The following is a 26,229-nucleotide window of genomic DNA, read 5'->3' on the forward strand; positions in this document are numbered from 1 at the left end:
GTCATGTCAGAAGAATGAAAATGATAGACCCTGACTGCAAAGAATCACAACGAGTGAATGGGGATTCCTGTGAATCCTAACCTCCTTTGATGCCCAGAAAAATAAACATAATAAGGACTCTTGAAACAACTGTAAAAGTGCCCTAGTCAGTTCTTTTCAAATTCCCAAGATAATGCTTAAATTATTTTGCAAAATTACCAATACCAGGTACACACAAAAGTTATTAATAATAGTCAAAGTTTGGGTCTGCCTTGACTTCTTGTATTTCTTTGCTATGTACTTCAATAATTACTCATTTTTTCATCTTGTTTTGGTGGTGAGGAATATGACCAAGGAAATGGTAATTATGTTTCCCTACCTCAGTAGTCAGACTTTCTGCAGCATCTTTCTTCCCATTACTAGCCGATTTTCTGCAGTTCTCCTAATGCACATTCTGTTTTTCCAGTTGTCACAAGCCAGTGGACTAACTCAGATATCCAACTGTTCACAAGGAGACAGAAAAATTTTTTGAGGGGAGGTGTCACATTCCAGTCCAGAACGATGCCTGTCCTTTCATGAAGACCATAACCTTTCCAGAATATATATAATTTCCTACTAAGAAATAGAACTCAATGATTTAACCAATGCTCTACCTATACATCAAACCAATAATCATACACTGTTTTCAGCCATTCTATACTTTGGCATTAAAAAATATTTTGATTTTGATTTCTAACTATGGAGTAAAGATTCCCTGATTCAAACACTAAATATATTCCTCTTTTCATACTCCATTTTATTTTTTTACTCAAAAATCTTGTGCAATTTCCATATATGGCTCTAATTTAGGATTCACCATTTTAAAAAATGAGTATTTAAATATTCTTGGAAATTAAAAAAATTATAAAACATTTATCTTTATATTGTCAATTTTAAATAATACCCCAAGTTTTATTCCTAAAAAATTAATTAAAATTAAATTAAAATTTTATGAACACCAGAAAAAGTTCTTAGGAAATGAAGGATTGTTTTATCACTCAGTCAACGGAAATCAGAACAGGATCCATCTTCAAAAACTCAATCATGTCTCTCATATAGGGATATTTTTGTGAGTTTATATGAGAAGGCTATCCTCAACTAATGTAATAAAATAATACTTAAGTAAAAATTTTAAATTACTATTCACCTAATTTTATAAATTTAATAAAAAACTCATTCTATTACCATTGAGTTTTTCTTTTCAGAATTTTTAAATCTATTTTTATGGGTATTACACTTAAAAATGGCCCTAAGTACAAGAAAAAATGGCAATATATTCTTTAGTAATAGAGCCAAACCTTCATTTATCACAAACACTTGAGCTAAATGGCTAAGTATACAATGTAGTTCACATACCAGGTAAAAAGTGCAATGGTGAAGAAAGGCAAGGCAAGGGCCAATTGGAGCATGTGCCAATCTCGGATAGCATAAGTCAGAACTCCAAGTAATTCCAGGCCAGCACTCCAAGATAATCCTGTGGCAGTTACAAATGCAGGATGCCATTTTGATGAGGTCCCTTCTAAAACTAAAAGAAGAAAGAGATCTTAACACCATTAAGAAAAAATAACTGCAAAAATATAATAAAGCATAGTTGTACCAATCAAGGCAGACTTACGGAGTACAATGCTTTTAGAGTAAATAGCACTCACACAGGCAGACATCAGGAATCTCAAAATACAGTAAAGGGAGAAAATGGGGGCAAATGCATAACAGATGCCCAAGATCCCATAGACTAGGAAACAAATGACCAGTAATGGCTTCCGTCCAAATCTATGGTGATAAGAGTTAACATAGTGAAAAAACATAATGAGCAACCATACATCATCAGAACATTCCCAGAAAAATCTCATAACTTTTATTGTCTAGTTTTCCTAATTGATGCCCCAAAATGGTTATATCAGAAATGACAGAGATTTTTAATGTAAAAATTAATCTTGACTCACTAATCATTTGCCTTTAATATAGTAGATTCTCTAATTGTGATCTGAGTCACAAAGTCAGTGCAATTCATCTTTCAATGCCAGTCTTTGTTCTTTCCCCTTCAATAGATACCCATTCATAATAATTGGATTAGTTCCTTATTATATAGATTGATGACATTAATAAGATGAATTAAAATATTAACCTTGACCTGTTATTTTACATCTGCCATATTAGACACCTGGATCTTTTTGTTAACTAATCTTATTGCTATCATCTTGCTTCTAGAAATTTTCTCAACAGTTGCCTAATTCAGTAACCCTATTTCTAAAGTTTTTTCCTCCTTTCATAAAATTTCTTAAAATTCTGAGCACAGATAAATCTTCCCAAACTATTAAGTTAAGGACACTATATACATTTTAAAATGAAACATAATCACAAAATGTGTTTTGAGTCATGACAATTTTCTGGGTATCCCCACTACCCAATTTAAGGATAACTTGAAGATACAGTTCTCACAAAACTCCATCTCTCATGGATGGATTTATCTTTTGTGAGCTTTGTGAGATTCAAGTGTTTGCCTCCCCCTCTATTTCTCACACCTACTTCCTTCCTGGGAATTTTCAATTCTTGATGAGTCAGTTCAAGATTCACTCCTATTGAAGAGTGCAGTATTGTCTGCGGTCTTCAAAGTTTCTTGTTTTCATGCACCATACCCATTTATTATTTGGCCTCTGTCCTTGACATACTTAAATTCTTTTAATGTGAATAATTCTCAATAAAATGTGTGCACATTCTTTAACTATGTGTTTTAGTTTATAGATGGTCTTTGATCAGAAAACAACTTACCTATCAGAAAGGATGCCATTCACAGTACCCAGTAAATTTCCTGCTATTGAGATGGTCTGTAAAAAGTATTTGTATGACTAAAAATCACACACTAAGTCCCACTGAAAAAGATTGAATAGAAAATAGTATAACAAATAATTATAAGTGGCAGTCAAGACAAGGCCATTAATATAACTAGTGAGTAGATTTGTTGCTATAATGAGAATTATTATAAAACTTACTTTTTAATAGAGACAATGGCCTCATTCTAGACACTAGTCTAGAATCTGGGAACCTGTATTTGATCAATACTATTACTACAGAAAATACTCATATTGTAAAAGAGATTCAAATCTCAGTAGCAAAAGAAGAATGCAACAAGTGTATAAAAGAGTATTTACATAACAATTTGCAATGAAAGGATAATTAATTATCCTTCAGTTCATAGTACAAATTACCCTTTCCTCACTATTCAGGTAGTAGCAAGAGTTTTTCCCTTCAAATTCTTAGACACGGATTAAAGTTAGCATTTTGAGTACAGAGCAAAAGCCATAATTTGAAATAATTTTTTTTATTTCAACAACCAGGAGAAATAGGAATTTTGTTTTTTGAAAGTCTAAGATATCAAAAGGACTCAATGAATGGACACTAAAGTATAGTGCATAATCTGAAGAGCACTGTAGAGAAAAAATCATATAAGTGTGGATACATGGCATACACAATTTATACAACCCAATGAGCTGGAGGGCAAGGGAAGTAGAAATACAACTCGAGGAAAGATTTACAACAAATCTTTTACAACCCTTTGCATCCTAACCTGGGTTCCATAGTGGAGTTGGAACTCAATGGGGGATGAAATACAAATGAAAACAAGATCCCACAAGAAGTATATCTGATGAAGACAGCAAGCTTCCTACAGAGGATCTCGTACACATGATATTGAGGGCAGAAAGCTGAGGTAATTGAATCATTCAAGACAGGTATTGACATAGATAAGTTCAAAATTAGTTTTGTGGAAGTCTGTGTGGCCTTAGAGTGGATGAAAGAATATATAAATTTTTATATAGCATGAATATTTCTGATAAGTTGAGAATTCAAATGAATCAGACGTCTTCAAGCAAGAGAATGCAATAGAATTTCTTTTCCTATTGTTGTGCTGGGTGAGGGTACATTGTGGCATTTACAAAGGTTCTTACAATGTATCAAATATATCATACCTGAATCCATCCCCTCTACTGCTCTCTTTCATTACCCCGATTCCTGGAACATTTTCAACAGGTATAATTTTTGCATTTACATACGTGTGTTATATATTATTTCCACCATATTCATCCTCCTACTCCTTTCCCTGCCACCTCCCCCCTCCTACCAGTGCCAAGGCCACATCCCCACTGGGCAGAACCTATTCCACATTCTTGTTCTCCAATTTTGTAGAAGAAAAAACACATAAAAGATAAAAAGAGAAACATGACATTTTGCTAGTTTGAGATAAAGATAGCTACACAGGGAGTTTCCTTGTGTTGTTTCCATGCATATATGTATTACAATCCCAATTGGTTCATCTCCTCCCCTGGTGGCCCTAACTAGTTTAATATTTCTATTAGAATAGGATTTCTTCAAAGTGAGGATTTTATAGTGACAAATTGCTAGACTTGTATAAACAGGGATAGTGATAAAGTTTAGAAGTACTGATAGTACCTTGGTAAAAATATAGCTAGAACCAAAAACAATTATTACCTAAATAGTGGCACAGTGTCTGCTACTCTACATCTCTGAAGCTTTGATGTCCCAGGGGACTCCTGAACCAAGATGCATTGTAACTGAAGCAACAGAAAAAGAAACCTAAAGAATTAATTTAATTCAATGAAAACATACACATAAGAAAAGGAAAATTGACAGGCAAGTGACTGAATTCCCAAAAGCAGAGTTAGAGGACATTAAATATTCTCCTTTTAAAAATGGAAAATAAAAGGCAAGGTGTAGTGGTGCATACTGTAAACCCAGCACTCAAGAGTCTGAGCCAATACAATCATAAGTTCAAGGCTAGCCCTGGCTATAGAGAGCACATTCAGGCCAGCATGAGCAAAGTTTATGGAAAATGAACCAAGAGCAGTTTTGAACAAGTTGCCACTGAAATAATTATGAGGTGTTCATGTGGAACACTCCATTGAATAGAATTACCTGTTTCTCTTTTAGCATTTGCAATACTGTGTAAGTCCTACTGCAAAGTTTACATTGTGTTTTTGTTAATAACTAGCATCCCGAGATTGAACCAGGACATTCTAAATTTTGTTAGAACAGCTCAGATCTTCTGAGGAGCAAATGGAACTAAGCTAGGATCAGAGAGAAAAGGAGTGGAACTGCACTCGGTTTACCCTGTGACCATGGACTACATCTACTCTTGACCATTCTGCATCTCTTGACCTTACAGAATGAGTCAGCTGGAAGAATTATTTCAAATGATTCTTTTCACGTTTTCTTTTTTGTATGGCAGATATCACCAATCTAAATTTTAGACAATATAATATGACATACAGATACAAAATTAATATAGAATATATTGATAATTGAATACCAAGCTTATAACCATTATATCTATTAAAGCTATATCCACCATAACAATAATAGATATTTTAACATAATTTTTTATAAATTAAAACAAAAGATTTATTTTTAAAAGCAGATAACATAAAGAAGAAAATTATTTTAGTTAAAAACTACTTAAAATATAATGGGAGTAAATGCTTTAAATAGGATAATATCAAATACATGGTTATACTATTAATTATTAGTTATACAGCCTATAAAACATCATGCAGAGTTGTTTAACATGAGACCTGGAACTTATCCTAAGTTGGATCTATTTTTATTAATCAAGCCAGTTTCATCATCAGAACAGAAAAGGATTCAAAAGAGCCCAGATAGGTAAAAAGATGGGCCCAAATGAGAGTAGTGAATGACAATTAAAAATGGAGCAACAAAGCCTACATTCATAATTTTCATAAAAATCCTTCATGTATGGAGAGTGTTATGGAAGTCCTTCTGCTAATAAATGGAAATATAAATCAGTAAATTTCCTAAATCACAAAATAGAGAAAGCTCTGATTTATTTAGCAACAAAGCATGACCTGTCCTGAACTATTTTTGAAAGAATCCTGACCTTATCTACTTGATCTATTGAAAGTGTTAATCTTTCATATGTAAAAAGTAATGCACTTTTCTGAGTAATTAATAGATTGAAATTATAAGAGTACTCCTGGCCCTATAGATATATATGGCATCTTATTTATAATATAGATTTTATTATAAATGAATGAGTTGTAAGACCTATGTGGCCCCAGAATTATAGATATGGAATTACTGAATTATGAAGCTCTCAAGATATTAGGATTTAGTGAGGTTTATGTTTTGAAGGTGCTTGTCCTAGGAGCATTTAACAGAAAATTTCTGTTCATACTCTTCTCCTTCCTATAAATTTTAGCCCAACCCATTTTAAATTAATATTTTACAATAATAAAATTTGCTCATGGCAGGAACTTGGTGTATATCTGGAATAATCCAAGGCTTGAAATGATGCAGAAATGAAGGCACTCTTAAGTCATTGACTAAGCAGGTGACTGACTACAGCTTTGGGACTCTATATCTGCTTTCTCTCATTTCCACCTTCATTGAAGAGGACTCAGATATAATATGCATAATGCATAATAATTACTATGTTCCACACACAAGTTTATGTACACAGTACATAAAACAATTTTGAAAACTATTAGCTATTTATCGTTCATGTCATCATCACAACTTTGAAATAGTTCCTATCTTAATATGTAGAAATTTGGTGTTTTTAATAATTATGCTAGGATAACAATAATAACTAGAGATTGCCTTGCAAATACAAAGATAAAATTATCTTACCTTGAACATTAGTAAAGTAACATAGAAAGCTCCTAAACCGCGAGTGATGAAAGACTTTCACCCAGATCACCTGAGTCATGAGAATTCACTCTTCATCAAAATACTTGATTGTCACCAATACTTGCGATTAAATGTTTTGTAAAATGGTGGTCTTTATTCTCTTTTTATGAAAACAGTAACCCATATTATTTTTGAAATATGGCTAGGCACCACATCCATATGGAAAAAATGCACACATACATGTGGGTATGTAAGTTTCTCATCTCTTTTTTTGTCTGAAATATTTTGTGCAAGTTAAAAACTATCTTATGCAACTCTCAGTTCTCCCTTCAGCCCCAAGATTGACACATTACCTCAGTGACAATGGTAGAAGTGAAAACGCTTTGGTCATAGGTCCACCCATCCAGGCACGGCTCTGTCTCCAGCTCAGTGTTATTCATAGCTGGCAGGTTGGAATCTAGGAGTTGCCACTGGGTCTGGCGGAACCGACGACATTGCTCAGGTTTCTGGTTTGGACCCACTGGAATGGAGACCCTCAGCAGGGCGTCAGCTGTCAGGTTTATTGTGATGTTGGCTGCAGACTGGGATTGTCAAGGAGGTGGACGTAGCAGTGGTGAGCAGGGATGGCTGCTGCAAAGTTCTCCATGAAGTCATGAGGGGATGACAGCAAATTTAAAGCTATAAAAATGATAGCAGTGAAAATCAGAAAGCTTCCATTGTTACTAATGTGCTGTAGAAGTTCCTCAAAAGCTATGGCTAGAACTGGGAATGTCAGATGTAAAGTAATATAGATTTTTTAGGATAGAAAGGACAATTTTTTAAAATGAGTCAACTAATGTTTTCTTGGATTAGAAATTTTAAAATTTTTTTTTAAAATTGAAGTATTCAAATATTATTTTTCAGTATCAAAGTTTATTTTTCCTAATTTTTAAATAAAGTGCCATAAGCCATTTGGATTGTTTTCCCAGAACTGAGGACAACATGTGACATAATGACAGAGAAATAATGACAGAGATTTCAAAGAGGAAATGTCCTTGAGCAGGCAACTGCCTTGAGGTCATACCATTTTTTAAAATTATAATATGCATATAATACAATTTGTGTGGTTCTGTTATCAAAAATAGTTTTAAATATTTACAAGTAAAGGTTGTATACATCCAAGATATAAAATGTGATGATTTTATAATGCTGCATAGTGATTATCATACAAACTTAGTTAGCATCCATGAGCATATATGTTGTGATTAAGTTCCCTAGAACCTTTATCTAATTGAGTTTGTACCTTTAACCAGCATCTTCTCATTTCCCATGCTCCTTAGCACCTGATGAACACTATCCTACTCTTTGGTTCTTGAGTTAAATATTTTTAGGTTGTCCACATAAGTTATATCACACAGTATTTGTGTTTCTGTATCTGGCTTATTTCACATAGAATAATATCCTTCAGGTCATTTATATTGTCACAAATGAGTGGATTCTCTTCTTTTGATAAATAATAGTCTACAATATATAATATTTACATAGATATCTCATTCTTTATCATTTATGTGGTGAGGTACATTTAAGTGTGTTCATTATCATTCATCATCAGGGAAATGCAAATCAAGTCACAATAATACCTCATGCCTCTCAGAGTGGCTATTATCAAAGAAATAAAGAATGCCAGGTGTTGGTGACCATCTAGAGGAAGCTGACTGCAAGCATACACTAATGGGAATGCAAATAGAATAACCACCATGATAAATTTAAAATGAAGTCCAAGCATGTTGGTACATTCCTATAATCCCAGCTACATGGGAGGCAGAGATATAAGGATCAAGTTTTGAAGCCAGCCCAGACCAAAAAAAATTAGTGATATCCTTTCTCAACAAGCTAGGTGTGTTTGCACATACCTGTAATCTCATCTATATAGAGGTGCAAGTAGAAGGATCTCAATTTCAGGCAAAAGCTGAAAGACCTTCCTTTAAAAATAAACTAAAGCAAAAGTGTCGGGAGACATGGCACTAGTGGTAAAGCACTAGCCTAGAACTACAAGGACCCAAATTCAAATGCCAGTACCACAAAAATAAATAAATAAATAAAGATTGGCCAAACATTGCACAAATTCTACTTCAGTGTGTAAGTCCAAAGGAAAAAATATGAGCCTTTTACTGGGCATGGTGGCTCAAGCCAACAGGCTTGGGAGGTGGAGATCAGGAGGATCACAGCTTTCCAGGACAGCCAAGACAAAAGTTTCTACGACCCCCATCTCAACTGGTGCATGGACATAGTGGTGGGAGCCTGCTATCCCAGCTACTCAGTGAAGCACAAATTGGAGGATCATAGCCCAGGACAGCCTGGGCACAAAGCAAAACCCTATCTCAACAATAACCAACACAAAAGAGCCAATGAGGTGGCTCAAGAGGTAGAGCACCAACCTAGCAAGCATAAGAAGCCTCCCCCTCAAAAAAAAATATCAGTAGGTGATGAGGTAGATGAAGGCATCAGTTCTGACTCTATTAAGCTTAGCAAATGATTAATAGTACTGCCAAGGAATGTGTCTAACAGGGACACAGTTAAGAACAGCAACAAAATTCATATGTGATGACTAAATTAGCAGTCTGAGAAGTGAGTCTGGGTAGGACAGTTAGAGGACTTTAAGATATCTACTTTTCTCTCCTGCATCTACTCTGCCATCTTCATCTCTCTGCCATCTACAGAGTTAGGTAAAACTCTTAAGTACGTGAGGTGAAAGACATGGCAATTATAGATTTAATTATTCTACATCATATTCATGAGTTGCAACATCAGTTTGTACTGAAAAACAATATACAACTTTGTCAAGTTACAATTTAAAAATATAGAAAGAAAGCCATTGAAATTCAGCAAGAATGTCACCTGTTAGTCTCAGAGTTTATAAGGTAACAATGTAAGGTATAAAACAAGAGCTGTCTTATTCCTGTATCTGCTCCCTATTCCCTACATACTTATAGCACAGAGGGCAACAACCAACCTCCTCATCTTTAATCTAAGTTAAGTTCTTTGTGCTTTTAGGGACTCCATTCAATATTCTTAAGATAAATGTCAATTCCTATGCTATATAATAAAAACAAAATAGAATCTTACCTTCCTAAGACATCCACTGAATATCCACAGAAGTGCACAGAAAGAAAGATCTTGTGCATTGGCTGAAGATGGTACAGCCAGGATAAGAATGATGAAGTTAATCCTTTACCCACGACACCCATGTCTATCCGCTGAAAGTTCAAATGACTAAAACAGATTTCATTATTATGTAACTTATATTCATCTGCTAGAAGCTAATGTATGCCATGAAAGAGAAATACGATGTCCAGGCACTCCAGTGGAAATTCACTAATGTAGAATCCCACCTGGTTTTCAGGAAGGGACCAGACCTAGAAATAAGACAATTCAACTTTTTCCTTCTGCACTCTTTGCTTTTCTATCTAATGTATCTCATACTATAAAGTTGTCTTTTACCACCACTACTCTAAGCCAGAAAATTTTCCTGCCTACCTGAAAAAGCAAAAGTTTTAAGGGAATGTTTGTCTATGATAAGGAAGCTTCAGAAAAGATAAAGCTAGCAATCAATGGCAACTCAACCAGTGAAATGTTTCTATCGTATCGTACAGCTTTCTTAGGAAATAATTAACCCAACTTTGTTAATAATGTCTCAATGTTCAAGTAGCCAAAGTTTCACATACTGTTGAAGTATCACCCTCCTGTAGACTAGCTCAAACACTAACTCACAGCGACTGATGTGAATAGGAGCAACACCATAAAAGTGCAGGAATGGTCCCTGTCTTCACGGGTGCCTCACCTGCTAAAATGCTCTGGTCAAGAGCAAGGAGCATGGCAAAACTCAAAAAAGACAGGCAGCAATATAACCTCTGCATCCTAGGTAAGAAACAGAGGGAAAAGCAAGGGATGCAGAAATATGCGATGGATTTAATACATTTATGTCATCACTGTCACACAGTAATTTCATTGAATACAAATATAAACTTAAATTGTCTTGCAGCTGTAATTCCTTAATCTTTTTTAATAGATTAACTCCATATTTTTAATCATTTAAAAAAGTAGTTGTAGAATGTTGTGAAGGATTTTTATTTTCCCAAAATAGTGTTGAATGAGGCCCAAAGCTGTTGATTAAATGTTTTCATCCTCTTTAGTAGTCATTTTTTCATTGTTATAACAAAATGCCCAAGGCAAGATCAATTTATAAGGAAAAAGTTTTAGGGCTGGATGTAGATCTGTGTCACTTGCCTAGAAAATGCAAAGCCCTTGTTTTATGCCCAGTTGTACACAAAAAATTGGTTTATTCAGCTCACAGTTTTGGAGTTTCAAGAGGGCATGTCATTGGTGTTATAACTGCTCAGTTGAAGCTCTCATAGAAGATGGAGTCACAAAGAACATGATGGCAGAAGTGCGTGCAGAAACAAGAGATCACAAACAGGAAACCAAAACACAAGTCAGGGATCAGGTGCACACTTAGAACAACTTGCTCTCACGGACAAACTCAAGGTCCCATGAGAAATACTTTCATCCATTCCAAGGGCATTGTATCACACTGAGCCTCATCTTTTAAAAGGCCCACCACCTCTTCCATCACTACAATGAGGACCAAATTCCCAACACGTGACCCCTTAGGAGACAGTCCACACCAAAGTCATGGTAATCTGTCACTGGCTCTAAGGTTAATGTCCATCTCACAATATAAATTTACTTATTCCATCTCTTTAATTCCAAAATCTTAATTCCACTGCAGCTTCACTCAAATTCCAAATCCAAAATCTCATCTGAATTTCTAGGTAAACTCTTTTAATCTCTGTAAAATCAAAAGCCAAGTAAAATACTTTCAAGATACAATGACAGGAAAAGATCAAATAATCCTGTTCCAAAAGGGAAAAGTAGAAAAATAAAAATGTAATAATCTGTCCAAACCAAGACCAAACCCCAATAGGACAGACATTAAATCCTAGAGAACCATCTTGCATACAATGTGGCAGATGTGGTCCCTGAAGTCTTGGGCAGCCCTGGCTCTATGGCTTTGTTGGTAATGGCCCACATGGCTGCTCTCTTAGGCAGCACATGAAGTCAACAGCTTTCCTGGGTGAGCACTGCATGTTGCTGTAGCACCTTTGTGGGTTCTCTGTTACTGCTGTATTGTCAATGACAACTAGCTTCCACACCATCAGGACCTCCCTACAAAGGCTCTAAACCTGTGGCAAACTTCTGCTAGGACTTCCAGGGGTTCTTTGATATTTTGGTTGACAATGCAAGACTCCATAACTCTTAAATTCTACTTTCCAGCAAAACCAGCTCCATAAGGTATTTTTTTAGGTTTTAAAAATCACTTTTATTTTTTAAGTTAACATACGCATAATAGAAAACAAGAACACAGAAGCAAAGAACAAAGTCACCTACAGCCACAAGCAGTTCAGTTGAACACATCTTTCTAGATCTGCATAAGTACACAATGATCCATTTTAGGTAATTAGACCTGATGTCATGTGTTATACTTTTCCACTATGTAAATATTAAACAATTCAGAATCTCAAAGCTATATGAATATTTTGATAACCAAAATATACAACACCAAATCAAGCTATTAGAAAAATTACAATCCTGACTTCCTGGAAACAAAAAACTCATTGAAGACAAAAAATGGCAATAGACTTCTAGACAGAGTGCTGGCAGAGTCACAATTAAAATACTACATTTCCTTAAGGCTCAATGTAAAATGAGACATAAAGCAACAGCATACACTAAGCATAGTTTCTTAGATAGTTCATGATTATATCTATAATATTAAAATATTAGCAAGAAGGTGTGTTCCCATAGCACATCCAGAAGATGCACACAACATTAATGGCTCTCATTAAACTGTAAATCTTACCTCACCTACACACAACTCTCCCTGAGGGCTCCTTTCTGCCCCTCCTCTGCCAGCCTGTGTAGTAAGTCCTGACTCACATTGCCTAGAGTGGCATAACAATTCCATGTGCAAAACGGAACTTCTCTGTTCACTGTAGCAGATATGAACAAGTTGGCTAATTCACTAACTCTTCTTTTTTATTATTATTCTTTTATTCACATGTGCATACATTGTTTGGGTCATTTCTCCCTCTTGCCCCCTCCCCTACCCTCTTTCCCCTTCACCCCTCAGTTCCAGGCAGGTCCTGTTCTGCCTTTATCACTAGTTTTGTTGAAGAAAAGAGACAAGCCTAATAAGGAAGACAAAGCATTTTTGCTAGTTGAGTTGAGGCTAGCTATACAGACATATTCCTAGCATTGCTTTCATGTACATGTGTTATGACCCGTGTTGATTCATCTCTACCTGATATTTACCCTGGTTACTGATCCCCTTCTCATGATAACCTCTGTTGCTTTAAGATTTCTGTATTAGCTCCTCTGGAGTGGGGACATCAAACGCTTTGATGTTTTGGGTTTTCTACCTATTTCTGTATCACCCAAATGTGCTCTCCCCTTATCATGTGGTCCAATCCAACCACATTGATGCATTTGCCCTAGATCTAAAGTCTGCATATGAGGGAGAACATATGATTTTTGGTCTTTTGAGCCTGGCTGACCTCACTCAAGATGGTGTTCTCCAGTTCCATTCATTTACTTGAGAATAATAAGATTTCATTCTCTTTCATGGCTGAGTAAAATTCCATTGTGTACAAGTACCACATTTTCTTGATCCATTCATCAATAGTGGGGCAACTTGGTTGTTTCCATAACTTGGCTATTATGAATAGTGCCACAATAAACATGGGTGTGCAGGTGCCTCTGGAGTAATCTGAGTTATATTTCTTTGGGTATATCCCCAGGAGTGGGATTGCTGGATCATATGGCAGGTCTGTTTAGACTTTTAAGGAGTCTCTAAATTTTTCTCCAGAGTGGTTAAGTGGTTGTACCAGCTTGCATTCCCACCAGCAGTGGATTAGGGTTACTTTCTCCCCACATCCTCTCCAATACCTGTTGCTGGTGGTGTTTTTGATGATACCTCTTCTAACAGGGGTGAGGTGGAATCTTAGTGTGGTTTTGATTTGCATTTCCTTTATGGCTAGAGATGGTGAGCATTTTTTCATGTGTTTTTTGGCCATTTGAATTTCTTGTTTTGAGAAAGTTCTATTAAGTTCAGTTGCCCACTTTTTAATTGGTTCATTGATTTTAGGAGAGTTTAGTTTCTTAAATTCCCTGTATATTCTGGTTATCAGTCCCTTGTCTGATGAATAGCTGGCAAATATTTTCTCCCACTCTGTGGGTGGTCTCTTCAGTTTATAGACCATTTCTTTTATTGTGCAAAAGCTTTTTAATTTTATGAAGTCCCATTTGTCCATTCTTTCTCTTAGTTGCTGGGCTGCTGGGGTTCTATTGAGGAAGTCCTTCCTATACCTATGAGTTCCAGAGTGTTTCCTGCTCCTTCCTTTAGTAACTTCAGAGTCTCAGGTCTGATATTTAGGTCCTTGATCCATTTTGAATTGATACTAGTACAGGGTGATAGACATGGATCTAATTTCAGTTTCTTGCAGATGGGTAACCACTTTTCCCAGCAGCATTTGTTGAAGAGATTGTCTTTTCTCCATCATATATTTTTGGCACCTTTGTCAAAAATGAGGTGGGCATAGTTGTGTGGATTCATATCTGGATCTTCTGTTCTGTTCCACTGGTCTTCATGTCTGTTTTTATGCCAGTACCATGCTGTTTTTATTGGTATTGCTTTGTAGTTTGAAGTTGGGTATTGTGATACCTCCAGCATTGCTTTTTTTGCTGAGTATTACCTGGGCTATTCGCAGTCTCTTGTGTTTCCAAATGAACTTTAGAGTAGATTTTTCTATCTCTGTGATGAAAGTCATTGGGATTTTGATGGGAATTGCGTTAAACATGTAGATTGCTTTTGGTAGTATAGCCATTTTTACTATGTTGATTCTACCGATCCGTGAGCAAGGGAGATCTTTCCATCTTCTGTAATCTTCCTCGATCTCTTTCTTCAGGTGTTTCTAATTCTCCTTTTAGAGTTCATTCACATCTTTTGTTAAATTTACTCCTAGGTATTTGATTTTTGGAGAGGCTATTGTGAATGGAATTGTTTCCATATATTCCTTCTCAGTTTGTTTGTTGTTGGTGTTTAGAAAAGCTAAGGATTTTTTAAGTTGATTTTGTATCCTGTCACCTTTCCATAGCTGTTTATGGTGTCTAAGAGTTTTTGGGTAGAGTTTTTTGGGTCTTTAAAGTATAGGATCATATCATCTGCAAATAAGGATATTTTGACAGTTTCTTTACCTATTTGTATTCCTTTTATTTCTTCTTCTTGCCTAATTGCTCTGCCTAGGAATTCCAGTACTATGTTGAATAGGAGTGGGGATAGTGCGCACCCTTGTCAATGACCTAATGCTACATCTCAAATTCCTAGAAAAACAAGAACAAGCAAATCCCAAAACAAGCAGAAGGAAAGAAATAATTAAAATAAGGGCTGAAATCAATGAAATAGAAACAAAAAAAAAACCATACAAAGAATCAATTAAACAAAAAGCTGCTTCTTTGAAAAAATAAGTAAGATTGACAGACTCCTGGCAAACCTGACTAAAATGAAGAGAGAAAAAACCCAAATCAGTGAAATCAGAAATGCAAAAGTAGAGATAACAACAAGCACCATGGAAATCCAGGAAATCATCAGAAACTACTTTGAGAACCTATACTGTAATAAATTTGAAAATCTTGAAGAAATGGACAGATTTCTAGAAACTTACAACCACCCAAAACTGAACCAAGATGATATTAATCACCTGAATAGATCTATAACACAAAAAGAAATTGAAGCAGCAATCAAGAGTCTCCCAAAAAAGAAAAGTCCAGAACCCAATGGATTCACTGCTGAATTCTATCAGACATTTAAGGAAGAACTAATACCAATCCTCCTTAAACTGTTCCATGAAATAGAAAGGGAAGGAACACTGCCTAACTCATTCTATGAAGTCAATATTACTCTCATCCCAAAACCAGACAAAGACACCTCCAAAAAGGAGAATTATAGGCCAATTTCCTTAATGAATATCATTGCAAAAATCCTTAATAATACTTAATAATGGCAAACTGAATCCAATAACACATCAGCATTACATTCCAACACATCAAATTTAACAATTTCATTCCCAAAGTGCAACTAGTCTTATGTAGTCACAAAAAAACTTAAATGATATTAACTTATCCCTCTATTTTTACCATGTACTACACTTTTAGATATCTAGAAGGTCTAGATGTTTCCCATAAGGACTTAAGTTCCCCATAATACATACAGTAGCACTGAATAAATGGCACATATATCAAAGGTTACAGTTTGAACAGAACATTCTGGCTGAGAACCCTTCCCATCGCTATCAATCCAAAGTACACAAAATATGTTAGCTTCCTAACTCTACTTTTGTCACATATTGATAACCCGTTTAATATCTAGAAACAAGATAATGTGTATGTATATACTGTTAAATGCACACAACATAAAAAGTAATGGATATGCTGAAAATTTGTAGCACACACTAACAACTTACCTTTTGTAATTTTTTCCCTCTCACCTCCCAATGAACAAGTACTAGAGTACACTATTTGGAGGTGGTTCAACAGCTCCATTTCCAAACACAATGTACATCAAGGATTTCAAAATGTCTAGAAGGACTAGATATTTCATATATGAACCTGTCTGCTATGGATATATCCTGGTAAATAAAATTACACATATAGCAATGGTTCTAATCTGAGGTATCTTCTATTATCATTGTTGAGTAATTCTCAAATCATCCTTCTCTTTGCCTTCAAACCAATGGACATGTATATGTAAAGCTTAGAGATAGTTGAACAAATTCATGTCCAAATGTCTTTTACAGAAAAACAGGCTTTCTTATGAATTCCAGCACAAAGTAAACAAAATGTGCTAATTTTGCTAATTTTTTGTCATACATTGGCAACTTTTTTAACATGTAGAAACTAGATATTACAAAACTTGGACTTATTTGTCCATTATACAACACTATCTATACACAGCAAAATACATATACAAAATATATATACAAAATGCATAAAACATAAAAAATGGCATCTGAAAATGAAAAGCAATTGTTTCTCTCCAACATCCTCCAAACCACTAGCCAAGAGCAAACAGTACTTACCATTCTGCTCACTGAGGTAGCTTCACAACTCCATTCCTCAAAGACAGCATTTCATATGAATTATTGTAAAAAAAAAATGCTGTTTACAAATAGTTACTGCATCTACATTTAACATAAATTGGGTACTTTTAAACATCTAGATGAACTAGATGTTTCAAGTAAGGATTCAGTTTGTCCACTATATACACAACCATCTTCATCAATAACTGTATACATATCATGAATTTTGACATGAAAATATCTTCAAAATATGAGCATTCTGGCCTAGAACATTTCTTCACTAACTTAGTGTGCTACAATGTTCAGGTTTGCAGAAGACAAACTTTCCTAGGAATTTTAACAGAAAATGTACAAAATTTACTAGTTTACTAACTCCAGTTTTGTCACACACTGCCAATCTCCTTAACATATAGAAAGACTAGGTGTAAATTAGGACTTTACTGTCATAAACCATGCAGACAGCAAAGTAGAACAAAATGGAACAATGTTTACTCTTCCTCACTGTAAGTACACTAGCTTAGTGCACTTCCTTTGCCTGGAAACCAGGGCACAAGCATGATCGGTACAATTTAAAAGGCTGGTTATTCATGTCATATTAACATTTCATATGAATTTTAACAAAATGACATTTACAGCATGTTATTTTACTACTTCACTTCAGAACAACTAGAAAGATTAGATATTTTTAAAAAGTACTTAGCATAGTCAACTACATATACATACAATAATGAAGAATAAAATGTACAAACAGTGGTTGTAATTTGAAAAATGTCTTCTGCATATGAACAATCTGGCAGCATATCCCTTCTCTTCCTTCCCACAATCTGCTCCACATCCTCTAAGTCACTCAACAGATGAGGACAGTGTCACTCCTACTGTCACTCTAGAGGTGGCCCAACAGCTCCATTCAAAAATCACTTTCAGGGATGGTGACTAGGTTGCAATAGCAGACAGTGTGAGCTCCATAAATCAAAACTATTGCTGAGACCCTGGAGCCACATTTGGTGGAAATAAAGCACCAAAAAGAATCAAAACTTTGACACCCTGAACACCTAGCTCATACAAGGCTTCTCCATGCCACGTTACACTGAGAAAACAGAAAGGCTCCTGCACCACTAGACACCAGCTCCAAACCTGCTTGGGAGACATTCAGCATACCAAGCAGGTTAGTGCCAAGCATCACTCAGAATTATCCCAGCCACCCCTGGGATAAACCAGCACAACCCCCTGGGCAGACAGACCCCACACACACACACACACACAAAAACTGAACAATAAACAAGGAACTGAAAACTAACACACAGTGAGGGTGGGGTACTGTAATTGTAATAGAGAAGGGAGGAGAGGCAAGGAATGATCTCCACATGAACCTTCAGTAAACAAAGGCTGGAAAGGCAGAAGGGCAAACAGTAGGCTGGTGATAAGCTGCTGCCTAAAATACAGCAGGTAGCGTGGTCCACAAAGCTCATCCCCTGAGCCAGTGAGCAATATCCAAAGTCAAATGACACTGCAAAATTGAACAGTCAGCAAGCCATCACAACATGCTGACAGCAAGGGGCTGGTGACCAGATCACTGACCCCAGAGAAAGGAGGCAAGGCAAAGAAACAAGCCCCCCACCAACACAGCAAAAACCCAACTCCAAATCAGAATGGCTGGTGGGCTACAGAGCTGATCTCCAGAACCTGAGGACAACATACAAACTTAAACTGCCACACCTCACTGAGGGAGGAGCTGACTAAGCAGCTGCTGCTGAAAGACAGAAGGAAAAACTGGCAAGACCCCCAACCACCAGGCAAGACTAAGATAGAGCTTCTGCTTAAATACCAACAACAGGACTGGATGATGAAGGAGTAACAACAGAATTTCAAAGACTGAAATTCTATTGTTCCTGAACCTGGAGGGTTTTTTGTGATTTTTGTTCATTTGTTTCATCTCTTATTTGTTTGTTTGTGTTTGTTTGTTCATCTCTCCCCATTGATTTCTTTAGGTTTTTTGTTTGTTTCTTTTGTTTTGTTTTGCTTTGTTAGTTGTACTATTGTGAGTTAGTTAATACTAAATTACACCCTGACCAGGGACAGAAATAGCATACATACACTAATCTAAAAACCCAAAACAGCCACAAAACAAAATTAAACCAATGGAAAGAAAACAGGTGACTGAAACCACCAATAACCTATAAAGAACATAGTTACACAGTACCAAATGGAGTGATGGGAGGACGAAAAAGGGATGGAAACCATTCTCCCCCCAAAAATAATTTAATACAGGATTCAGAGGGAAATTAAGAAAATGAAACCCAGTTTCAGACACAAACAAAACAAAGATAAATGAAGCCAAGGAAACCAATGATGCCCAAAAGAACCTCATCAAAGAAGAAATCCTGCAAGTAATCACTGAAAATTTCATGGAGATGTTACTAGACAGTCAACCAAAATGTACAAGAGGCACTTAAGAAATTCCAAGACAACAAAAACAAAGAATATGAGAAGACACAGAAACAAAAATGAACTCATAGGAGCCCTAAATAAAAAAGAAAGTGAAACAGAGAGCACCATAAAAGAGAGATAAATGAATTAAAGACAAGAATTGACAATATTAAAGAGGAAGTGACCCATGATACGAAAAAACCTCGAAAAAATAATGAAACAGAAATGCAAAACACAGTGGAAGGCCACTCCAGCAAACTATAGCAAGCAGAAGACAGAATCTCAGAACTTGAAGATAAAATGGAAATTAAAGGACAAAGTGAAGAACTATTAGTCAAACAACTCAAGAACTGTGAAAGGAATATGCAAGAACTCACCAACTCCATCATAAAACCAAACCTGAGAATCATGGGCGTTGAAGAAAGAGAAGAGGTGAAAGCAAACTGGATTTGTAATATATTCACAAAATAATAACAGAAAATTTCCCAAATCTAGAGAAAGCTATGCCCATTCAGGTACAAGAGGCCTCCAGGACACCAAACAGACTTGACCAAAGTAGAACTACCCCATGACATATTATCATTAAAACAACAAGCACAGAGAATAGAGAAAGAATATTGATGGTTATAAGAGAAAAAAAACCAAATAACATACAAAGGTAAACCCATCAAAATTACAGCAGATTTCTCAATAGAAAACTTAAAAGCAATAAGGGCATTGAGTGAGGTATTCTGGGCACTGAATGAAAACAATTTCTATCTAGGACACTCTACCCAGCAAAACTATCATTCAAAATAGATGGAGCAATAAAAGTCTTCCATGATAAGCATAAACTAAAACAATATTTGACCACCAAGCCACCACTACAAAAGATTCTACAAGGAATTCTGCACACAGAAAATGAAAGCGAACAAAACCATGAGAGGGCAGGCAGTATCAAACCAAAGGAGAAGAAAAGACAAGGAACCAGAGAGTAACATTGATTCAGCTTGCACAAAATCAAACCTTTAAAAAACAAAAACAACTAAATGAGAGGAATCACCACCTATCAATATTAACACTGAATGTTAATGGACTAAACTACCCCATCAAAAGACACAGTTTGGCAAACTGGATTAAAAAGAAAGATCCAATAATCTGTTGTTTACAGGAAACACATCTCATTGACAGAAACAAGCACTGGCTTAGGGTGAAAGGCTGGAAAAAGAATTACCAAGTCAATGGTCCCCCAAAACATGCAGGAATAGCACTGCTTATCTCGGATGAAGTAGACTTCAAACTTACATTAATCAAATGAGATAAAGAAGGACACTCCATACTAAAAAAAAGGGGAAATACACCAAAAGGAAATAACAATTATCAACCTATATGCACCCAACATCAGTGGACCCAATTTCATCAAACATACTCTGAAGGACTTAAAAGCATATATAGACTCCAACACAGTGGTAATGGGAGACTTTAAAACCCCCTATCACCAATAAATAGGTCATCCAAGCAAATAATTAATAAAGAAATCCTAGAACTAAATCACACCATAGATCAAATGGACCATAGATCAAATGAAACTGATCTTCTGCACAAAATATATTCTTCTCAGCAACCCATGGAACCTTCTCTAAAACTGATCATATTTTAGGGCACAAAGCAAGCCTAAGCAAATATAAGAAAAAAAGAAATAATCCCATGTATGCTATCTGAACACAGTGCATTAAAACTAGAAATCAACAACAAAAACAACACAAGAAAACATGCAAACAACTGGAAACTCAATAACATATTGCTCAATGATCAATGGGTCATTGATGAAATAAAGGAGGAAATTTAAAAGTTCCTGGAAGTTAATGAAAATGAAAACATGACCTACCAGAACCTACGGGAAACAGCAAAGGCAGTCCTTAGAGGAAAGTTTATAGCCATGAGTGTATATATAAAAAGGACAGAAAGATCTCAAATGAATGACCTAATGCTACATCTCAAACTCCTAGAAAAACAAGAACAAGCTAAACCCAAAACAAGCAGAAGGAGAGAAATAATAAAAATAAGGGCTGAAATTAATGAAATAGAAATGAACAACAGCAAAAAAAAATATATATATATATACAAAGAATCAACAAAACAAAAAGCTGGTCTTTGAAAAACTAAACAAGATTGACAGACCCCTGGCAAATCTGATTAAATGAGGAGAGAAAAAAACCAAATCAGAAATGCAAAAGGGGACATAACAATAAATACCATGGAAATCCATGGTATTTATTATATTCTAATAAATTTAAGCTTATTATATTCTAATAAATTTAAAAATTTTGAAGACATGGACAAATTTCTAGATGCTTCTAATCATCCAAAATCGAACCAAGAGGATATTAATCACCTGAATAGATCTATAACAGAAAATGAAATTGAAGTAGCAATAGAGAGTCTCCCAAAAAAGAAAAGTCCAGGACCTGATGGACTCTCTGCTGAATTCAATCAGACCTTTAAAGAAGAACTAATACCAACTCTCCTTAAACTTTTCCATGAAATAGAAAGGGAAGGAACACTGCCTAACTTATGAAGAAACAGAAAGGGAAGGAACACTGCTTAACTTCATGAAGCCAGTATTACACTCATCCCAAAACCAGACAAAGACACCTTCAAAAAGGAGAACTATAGGCCAGTCTTTTTAATGAACATCGATGGAAAAATCCTCAATAAAATAGTGGCAAACCAAAATCCAACAACATATCAGAAAGATCATTCACCACGACCAAATCATCTTCATCACAGGGATGCAGGGGTGGTTCAACATATGCAAATCTATAAATGTGATGCAGCACATTAATAAAAGCAAAGACAAAAACCACTTGCTATCATCTCAATAGATGCAGAAAAAGCCTTTGATAAGATCCAACACCACTTCATGATAAAAGCTCTAAAAAAACTAGGAATAGAAGGGATATACCTCAATATTATAAAGGCTATATATGACAAACTTATAGCCAAAATCAAACTTAATTTAAAAAAACTGAAATCATTTCCCATAAAATCAGGAATGAGACAAGGGTGCCCACTATCCCCACTCCTATTCAACATAGTCATGGAATACTTACCTAGAGCAATTAGGCAAGAAGAAGAAATAAAAGGCATACAAATAGGTAAAGAAACCATCAAAATATCCCTATTTCCAGATGACAAAATCCTATATCTTAAAGACCCAAAAAATTCTACCCAAAAATTCCTAGACACCATAAACAGCTATAGGAAGGTGGCAGGAGGCAAAATCAACTTATAAAAATCATTAGCTTTTCTATACACCAAAAATGATCAAATTGAGAAAGAATATGTGGAAACAATTCCACTTACAATAGCCTCAAAAAAAATCAAATACCTAGGAGTAAACTTAACAAAGAATGTGAATGATTTCTACAAGGAGAGCTACAAACCCCTGAAGAAAGATCAAAGAAGAATACAGAAGGTGGAGAGATCTCCCGTGCTCATGGATTGGTAGAATCAACATAGTAAAAATGGCTATACTACCAAAAGCAATCTACATGTTCAATGCAATTCCCATCAAAGTCCCAATGATATTCATCACAGAGATTGAAAATTTTACCCTAAAGTTCATTTGGAAATACAAGAGACTGTGAATAGGCAAGGCAATACTCAGCAAAGAGAGCAATGCTGGAGGTATCACAATACCCGACTTCAATCTATATTACAAAGCAATAGTAATAAAAACAGCATGGTACTGGCACAAAAACAGACCTGAAGACCAGTGGAACAGAATAGAGGACCCAGATATGAATCCACACAGCTATGCCCACCTTATTTTTGACAAAGGCACAAAAAAACATATTATGGAGAAAAGACTGCCTCAAACCAATGTTTCTGGGAAAAGTTGTTATCCACCTGCAAAAAACTGAAACTAGGTCATGTTTATCACCCTGTACTAGTATCATCTCAAATGGATCAAGAATCTTAATATCAGACTTGAAACTCTGAAGCTAGTACAGGAAAGAGTAGGTAAAACTCTGGAAGCAATAGGTATAGGCAAGGACTTCCTCAATAGAATCCCAGCACCTAGCAACTCAGAGAAAGGATGGACAAATGGGACTACAAAAAATTAAAAAGCTTCTGCACAAGAAAAGAAATACTCTCTAAACAGAAGAGACCATCCACAGAGTGGGAGAAAATATTTGCCAGCTATACATCAGACAAAGGACTGATAACCAGATTATACAGGGAACTCAAAAAACTAAACTCTCTCAAAATCAATGAACTAATAAAGAAATGGGCAACTGAACTAGACAGAACTTTCTCAAAAGAAGAAATTCAAATGGCCAAAAAAACACATGAAAAAATGTTCACCATCTCTAGCCATAAAGGAAATGCAAATCAAAACCACATTAAGATTCCACCTCACTTCTGTTAGAATAGCCATCATCAAAAACACCACGGACAACATGTGTTGGCAAGGATGTTGGGAAAAAGGAACCCTCATACACTGCTGGTGGGAATGCAAGCTAGTGCACCCTCTGTAAAACAATATGGAGGCTTCTTAAACATCTAAACATAGATCTGCCATATGATCCAGCAAACCCACTCCTGGGGATGTACCCAAAGGAATGTGACACAGGTTACTCCAGAGGCACTTTCACACCCATGTTTATTGCAGCACTATTCACAATAGCCAAGTTATGGAAACAACCAAGATGCCCCACTATCGATGAATGGATTAAGAAAACATGGTATTTGTACACAATGTAATACTACTCAGCCATGAAGAAGAATGAAATCTTATCACTTGCAGTTAAATGGAAGGAACTGGAGAACATCATCCTGAGTGAGGTTAGCCAGTCTCAGAAGACCAAAAATCATATGTTCTCCCTCATATGCAGACTTTAGATCTAGGGTAAATACAGCAATGTTGTTTGAAATGGGTCACACAGTAAAGGAAGAGCATATATGGGAGGAATGGGGATAGGTAGGAAACCCAAAACTTGAAAGTGTTTGATGTCCCCACTGCAGAGGAGCTAAGACAGTAGCCTTAAAATGACAGAGGTCAATATGGGAAGGTGCATGAGATGTAGTGAAGAGGTCAGGTAGAGATGAATCAATTTGGGTTGTAATACACTTGTGCATGGAAGCAATTCTAGGAATCTCTTTTTATAGCTATCCTATGTCAACTGACAAAAACGTTCTGTCTTTCTTATTATTGATTATGTCTTCTCTTCAACAAAATTGGAGAAAAGGGCAGAACAGGTTCTACCTGGAAGTGAGGAGGTAGGCAGGAGAGGGAGGGGACAAGGGCAGGGGGAATAAATGGCCCAAACAATGTATGCACATATGAATAAATGGTTAAAATAATAAAAAATCACTTCCAGAAGACATTTGTATGATTTTTTAATGGGCGTACTTAAGACGTGCGCTATTCTGTTCCTATTTCATCATACATTAGCAACCTCTACATCTAGAAAGTCCAGATGTTGCGAAAGTTTTCTTTTAAAAGGTTGGGAGGAAAGTTGAGAGTAATTTCTTCATCTTCTATACACTGGCCTGTACAAATCTTCAGTGGGCATTTCAGATTGGCAAATGTGGCCAATCATTCTACTGGTTCTGCCTGGTGGAGACAAGACCAACCACACAAGAACCACCAACTGTCAGGGCTTATCTGCTTACTTTCCAGGACTATTAGGGCCTTGCTTCCTTTTTATCTAGATGGGTGAAGTCTTTTCCAACTGGGACAGGGCAGCCACCCCAGACCCAAGATCCACATCTGTGGGCTCATGTGCAGACTTGCCTTCTCCTTCCCTCCAACCCCCTGAGATCCTCCAAAGCTCTACCACCACTCAAAGGGACCCAGTCCTCAGGCCTAGTGGGGACTTCACTTAGGCTAAGCAGGGAGACCCAGCACATAGGACCTGAAATATAAGAAACCACCGCCACCATCAGATCTCTGCAGGTAGGGCTGGAAGGTTTGTTGGCTTGGGTGTGTACAGGGCAGAGCCATTGGCCTGTCCCCAGTCTCTGGCTCAGAGGGCACAGAGTAGAGGGAATTTAATAAATAACTTCTACTTAACCATTATACAAATGGTTAATTTAGTTAACCATGACCAAATGAATAGTATGTTCTTTCCCCAAACTCTTTCTCATTACTTTCTAGGGAGAAAGCATCACTGTCTTATTGAACAGAACTTAAATACAATAGAAATTTTCCTATGTTTCTAATCTTTATTTACATTTCATGAACTTCATAAAGTATTCACTTTGACATCACTTTTGCTTTTAATGTCAGTGTTCATCATTTGTGTTTCCTGTTTTCTGCTATATGGAGCTCACATAGGCAAGGCCTATGACCAACCAAGGGTGGCAAAGATAATCCATGAAAAAAATTAATTCACCTAGGGCTTTCTGGAGGGCAAAACCTAAAATTTATGATGATGTTTAATTACGATCTTCCAATCTGGACTTTATCAGACACCTTTGATGGCAAAGATGTGTATGTGCTTTTCAGTCAGGTTGCTCTGTTACGTTACTCTGAATTTGGTACAGTATCCATTGATCCCTACCTAAGTGGGGAGAATGGCTAACTTTTAAATCCTAAGTATGATATTGATGACTTGCAATCTTATATTTTTCTCTTTTGTGCCTAAAATCTTTGAAATATTGAGCTTATTATGTGTGACAGGCAATATAAGCTATTTTGGAAAGATACACCCTTTAATTAAAGATTCATAGTTGCTAGCAGAGTGACTCAACTGGTAGAGCACCTGCCTAGCAAGCATGAAGCTTTGAGTTCAAACCTCAGTATCCACCAAAAAATAAATGAACAAAGACTCATAGAAACATCTGCATTATTTAAATAATGACCTTGTCACATTCAAAAACTTTTTTTTTATTCATATGTGCATACAAAGCTTGGGTCATTTCTCCCTCCTGCCCCCACCCCCTCCCTTACCACCCACTCCAC

General features: G+C 36.1%; 1 protein-coding gene and 1 pseudogene across 1 annotated transcript; both read right to left on the minus strand.

Annotated features, from left to right (window-relative positions):
* LOC109680171 (solute carrier family 22 member 22-like) overlaps positions 1-26,195 on the minus strand; it is a 94,450-nt pseudogene extending 68,255 nt beyond the window's left edge.
* On the minus strand, positions 399-11,287 carry LOC109680170 (solute carrier family 22 member 22-like). The gene is made up of 6 exons (XM_074066996.1): positions 11,219-11,287; positions 7,032-7,259; positions 2,788-2,843; positions 1,634-1,788; positions 1,375-1,543; positions 399-480 (listed from the first exon to the last, which is right to left on the minus strand). Exons 1-6 carry the CDS (start codon positions 11,285-11,287, stop codon positions 399-401), a joined length of 759 nt encoding a protein of 252 aa, XP_073923097.1.
* Positions 26,196-26,229: the final 34 nt, after the last annotated feature.

Source organism: Castor canadensis, chromosome 3 (assembly GCF_047511655.1).
Source record: "Castor canadensis chromosome 3, mCasCan1.hap1v2, whole genome shotgun sequence".
Taxonomy (NCBI): domain Eukaryota; kingdom Metazoa; phylum Chordata; class Mammalia; order Rodentia; family Castoridae; genus Castor; species Castor canadensis.